The sequence below is a fragment of the Pseudonaja textilis genome, chromosome 3 (genome assembly GCF_049901715.1).
Source record: "Pseudonaja textilis isolate UNSWEBS1 chromosome 3, rPseTex1.2, whole genome shotgun sequence".
Lineage (NCBI taxonomy): Eukaryota > Metazoa > Chordata > Lepidosauria > Squamata > Elapidae > Pseudonaja > Pseudonaja textilis.
In genome coordinates, this window is record NC_141992.1 from 124,492,086 (window position 1) to 124,497,688 (window position 5,603).

The following is a 5,603-nucleotide window of genomic DNA, read 5'->3' on the forward strand; positions in this document are numbered from 1 at the left end:
CCTATAAAAGTTGATTCAGTCATTTAGCTTATAATTAAATCTAGACAGTGTGAACTTCACATTTTCAGAACATGGAGGCTTTTCAAAAACTGATGAAAGTTGTAAACTGATTTCCTTCTTTAAAACCAGAAGAGTAGTTTTCTTCCCAATTATGCAAAACTAATTGTAGATGTTTAATCTGCTGAGCCTTCCCATCATACTACAGTGGTAAGATATTAAATAATTGAAAAGAGAAAAAAAATTTTTTAACATTGTGTCAAGCACTAACCTCAGATAACTTTCTATATGCTTTTATGCCTTTCAAAATTACTGAAATATAACAGTTTCCCTAGATATGTATTCTAACTGGTCCATCTTCTCTTGTATTCTGAATTTGCTAATGCTTTCACTTGTATTCTGACTTTGCTAATGCTGCTATATTCATTTTTAAAATATACTTAAAGATACAGAACCATGACTTTATTTTGAATGTGAGTATAGTGGTGCTTGAGCCATGGTGCTGGTTCCAATGTTTCTATATTTCACTGTGTATGAAAACAAATAGAAAATACTGTAATACTATACTTTAAAAAAAATACCTGCTTTGTGTGATTCAGAAGTTACATTCTGAAATTTTGGTTTGGTTTAGTTTGGTTTTTATAACAGATTATAACAGAATAAGAGTTGGAAGAGGCATTGGAGGTCTTCTAGTCCACCACCCTGCTCAAAGCAGGAGACTCTATAGAAAGGGTGTCAAACTCGCAGCCTCATGTTGTCATCATGTGATATATCACAACTTTTTTCCTCTTTGCTGACCTGGGGATGGTTGTGGCCAGCACATGATGCATCTGGTCTGTAGGCCATGAGTTTGACACCCTTGCTCTATAGCATTCCATAAAAGTGGCTGTCCAGCCTCTTTTTAAAAGCTTCCAATGATGAAGCACCCACAACTTCTGAAGGCAAGCTGTTCCACTGGTTAATTGTCCTAACTGTTAGAACATTTCTCCTTAGTTCTAGGTTGCTTCTCTCCTTGATTAGTTCATTAGTTGTTTTTTATAAGTTGGGTCTTTCTGAAAGAATGCCTTACCTGTCATGGAGGAGGATGTTTGTCATCCTCCTCCTTACAACAGCATAAATATGCCTTAGTAATCTTTTTTTATGCTATATCCTTGGATACATGCCCAATCCAAACAGAGATTCATTGTGGTGGTCTCTCATGAAAAGAAGACACTACACAAAGTTGTCTTGGGATGAGAGCTCAGAGAGAACTCCGAAACCCTCTTTTATTAGAAGCAATCTTTGTTAACGTAGCAATTTTGTTAATGTCCTATCACAAACGCATTACATCACACAACATGCAGAGTTTAAGTTTGCTACAGTTCTGGTTAGAAATGGCAACAATTTGTCTTTGCTCCTTGCTCTGTGTTCCAGCCAACCAGCAGAAGGCTCCGTTGTCCTAGCACGTACACAAAGAACAAAGAATCATAGTTCCCACATCTCCCCTGTTTTTCCTTTTTAAGAGACAGGGAGTGTTTTAGTCCCAACAACAGTCTTTGTCAGGCCCGTAGGCAAGAGTGCTGTGCATGCTGATGTTATCCACGGCATTCGTGACTTCTTCAACCATCACAAACATCTTGTCCTCGTCTGGGTCATCACAGGTTGGCTCTCCTATCTCATTTTCGGATGGCAGTGGTTCATATGTGTTAGTTATTTGTTGATTCCAGAGAGCCATTACCTGCGCAGTGGCTTTTTTCTCAGCCAAGAAGGATAAACTGTTAGAAATAGTGCATACAAAGATGGGTAATACACAAGGCAATACAACACATCCCGCAGCAATCATACCAATGAGCGTTACAATAGCTTGCAAACCAGGCAATTTTGGGAACCAGGATCCAAACATGTCTCTAAAATCAAGACCTAAAAAACGATATTGTACCCCCTTAGATTCAGGTAAGTGAGTGTACAAGCAAATGGGATTGCATTTGTCAGTGGTACATGAAGTAGAGCTTGATTTAACAGTGATATTAATATTTTGAGGGCCTCTTACTTGAGCAGAGTCAATAGGTGGGGTGTACCAGTAGTTGTAAACAGTGGTGGCCCCCACGTTAGTCCCGGACACTTTTTGAAAGAGATATTTCTTTTCCTGTAGATAAGATCTCTGCCAGCTGTGTGAGCCGCAGGTAACTCCTGCAGCGTCGTTAGGACCTTGACCTTTGCTGATGGCAAGGCAAGCATCAAAGCATACTGAGGTGTTGGTAGCCCCCCCCCGAGTGACATTATGGGTTATGTACCCATTTTTTTTTTGACTGGTAGAGAACATTCCTGCAAGATCAGAACTGGAGCCACCTTTGTATGCATAGACATATAGGGATGCTGTAATGGGTCCCACTGCCTTGGGTTCATAGCACTGAATGCCTTCGGCAGTGTAACATTGCGCATATTGAGTGTTGTTATGCAGACAAGGGGAGACCGTTGTGGAGTTGCACTCAGGCTTCAAGGTAGGATAGATCAGGGTGGATTGGGTTTTCGTTCCGCTGCGAGTAGTTTTGATGCAGGCGTCGCAGGAGGATGGGGTGGCTGTCGTATCAGCAGGAATGATGTAGAAACCCAGGAGGCAAATGATGAATGCAGCGGGCAGCTTCATGATGCTGATGTAGGCAAGGCTGGTTTGGGTAGAAAAGGCCTCACTGGTCGTCCGGGGACCCAGGTGGTGGCGTTGTTGTAGGAAACAGCCGCGTACCCTCATCCCCAGGTTATAAGTTCAGCTGGCCCGTGCCATGTGGGATCTGGCAACTGTTGAAAGTAGACTGGAGGTCTAGGAGCATCCTTGGATGGAGAGCAAAAGTGCCGAGAGGAAGAAGGTGTGCCAGACTCATTCAGGAAATTCAGTGTAAATAAGCACAAGTTAAGCTTGTTTTGCAGCATGGGTAGCCCTGGGGTGAGTTTCCCCATCGAGTTTTGAACTTTGTCAAGAGCATTCTTTAGGGTCAGATTGTCTCTTTCTACTATGGCCTGCCCTTGAGAATTGTATGGAATGCCAAATTTGTGCAAAATGCCCCATTGTTTACAAAAGGTAGCAAAGTTGGTACTAGTATAGGCGGGGCCATTATCAGTTTTTAATTCTGAGGACTTTCCCAGACACGCAAATGACTGGATGCAATGGTTAATGAAATGTTTTGTGGTCTCTCCTCTTTGCAGGGAGGCCATGATGAACCCTGAGTATGTGTCCACTGAAACATGGATATATTTCCATGGTGCAAAAGTCACATACTGGGTTACATCCATTTGCCAAATTTGGCAGGCTTTTAAGCCTCTGGGATTTACTCCCATTGGCAGGGCAGGGGCTTGCTTGCTGCAAGTAGGGCATTGTTGAATAATTGCGGCAGCCTCTTGGGCGGTGATTTGGAATTCCTTCATAAGAGCCCTTTTATTTTGATGAAAATAGTTATGACTGTCCCAAGGGGTTAGGGGAGAAAGAGAGAAAGAGAGAAAGTGGATAGAATAGTAGCAGCGGATGCGGCTGTTAATTGCTGCAATGCAAGCAATTTATTTGCTGGCAACGGCCATTGATCAACCCAAACAGGAACGTCCGTGGTTAAGGTCAAGCGAAGGGGAAGAGGGTGAGTCATTCTAGCTGCAATTTAGCACCAAATTGAGAGAGTAAGTCCCTCCCCCACAAATTCGTGTGAAGGGGGAGGATGATGGGCTTTATTTGTGCAGTCCCTGTGAGGTTTTCAGAAGTCACAGGGAGCCAAAACTTACTGATGCGAGCCGTTTGAATCCCTCCTACACCTCTTACTGATGGGGAGGTCTCTGTTTCCCAGTCTGTAGGCCACTCGTCAGAGCGTATCACTGAGATGTCAGCACCAGAGTCCAGAAGACCAGTGAAGCGGCGACCTTTGATTAAAGCCAAGAGTGTGGGCTTAGTTTCGGTGATAGATCTAGTGAGGGCAAGCACATCAGAGGGAAGTTGCGGTACCATGATCATTTTTGCTACGACATCACCCTTTTGTAACTTCGTTGGAAGAGTGGATAGCACAGAAAGGTTAATGGCTGAGAGTTTTGAGGAAGGATAAAGCAGATCGGGAACCACAGAGATTCCTTTGAGGAGGGCATGAGGGTGAGATTGTATAAGAGCAGTTTTATTGGAGGAGAAGGAGGCAGAAGGAGGAAGCTGTGCGCCGACAGAGAGTGGTAGATGGGGAAAGGATATGAACACATCTTCTGCCACTGATAATTCATACACAGTGGATGGTATATGGGCAGCCTTGGGAGAGGGGCTAGCTGCTAGCCCCTCTACTCATTTCCCGAGGGTTCAGTTTTTGATTGACATTGATTAGCCCAATGATAGCCTTTCTTACATTTCGGGCAGACTGTTTTTGGTCGAACATCTCTACTGGCGGAGGGCTTTGCTGCCCCCCCGCCGGGGGCTCGGCATTGTGATTTAAAATGGCCAGGCTTCCCACAATTGTAACAATTACCAGATGGCTTATTACCTCTGGTGATAGCTGCAGCCATCATTTTGGAAGTGTATTGGTATGTTCCCACCACCCTGCAGGCTTGTAGGAATTGGGCTAGAGTGGCATCTGGAGAATTAATCAAGGGAGTAAGCAAGGTTTTACAGTCTGCATTAGCATTCTCATATGCCAATTTAAGAAGAATTTCCTGCCGAGCCGCCTCATTTGTAATTTGCCTTTGTAGGGCCGTTTGGAGGCGTTCAATAAAATTGGCATAGGGTTCATTGGAATTTTGTAGAATTTTTGCAAAAGATTGTGCGGAGGTATGAGGGTCATCCAAGCGAGAGAGAGCAAGCAGAGCGGCTTGTGCAGAAAGATTAAGAGCATTAATAGGGCTATTATATTGAGCTGCGGGAGCAGCAAAGGCACCCTCTCCTGCCAGTTCATTTGCAGTAAGATTCGGATTTTGAGCTGCCAAGAGGCGATAATGATGGAGAAACTCTGATTGCCATACAACAAATTGAGTCCCTGTTAGAGTCATATGAAAAAGGCTATGCCAATCAGCTGAGATCATTATATGGGCATTAGCCATCATTCTAAATAATCCCATCGTAAATGGAGCCTGAATACCATACATTTGTACAGCTTGTTTGATATCCTTGATTGATTTAACAGGGATGGGTTCCCAGTGCGGGACGTTTTGTCCCTGCACATTCTGTGCATGAACTAACGGGAACACTGATGGGCAGTTGGAGTGATCTAACTCACCAGTACTAACTCGTGCAGCGATGGCGGCATGAACCGTGTCCATAGGAGGGGGTAAGGCAGGAGAGGAAGGCACAGAAGGGAAAGCAAGAGAAGAAGAAGAGGGATTTGGTGGGGGGGGGTCAGGAGAAGGGGGGAGGTTTACCGACCTCATTTGCCTCCAGGGGGGCAGTCAGTTTAAGAGACACAGGCACCACAGTGGGGGGCAAGAGTTGTACAGCAGGATTCACATAGGGAGGGGGTCCAGAAAGGGGGCCAAGTAGGGGTTGCTCTAGAGAGGAGAGAGACTCAAAAACCACCCTCCAAGCAATTAATATAGACGAAGGGGCCCTAGGACTTGCATGAAGGTATTTTCCAATCTCCTTCCATACTGTAGTTTTGATACTGCCTTTAGCCGGATAA

The 5,603-nt window shown here is 44.4% G+C and overlaps 1 protein-coding gene across 1 annotated transcript; it reads right to left on the reverse strand.

Annotated features, from left to right (window-relative positions):
- Positions 1-3,889: 3,889 nt before the first annotated feature.
- LOC148126312 (endogenous retrovirus group K member 8 Gag polyprotein-like) lies at positions 3,890-5,247 on the reverse strand. The gene has a single exon (XM_087930394.1). The coding sequence runs from the start codon at positions 5,245-5,247 to the stop codon at positions 4,276-4,278; it is 972 nt and encodes a 323-aa protein (XP_087786520.1). The 3' UTR covers positions 3,890-4,275.
- Between the last annotated feature and the right edge of the window lie 356 nt (positions 5,248-5,603).

Coding starts and splice junctions, on each gene's coding strand:
- LOC148126312 (XM_087930394.1), bottom strand. CDS start 5,247: ATGGACACGGTTCATGCCGCCATCGCTGCACGAGTTAGTACTGGTGAG.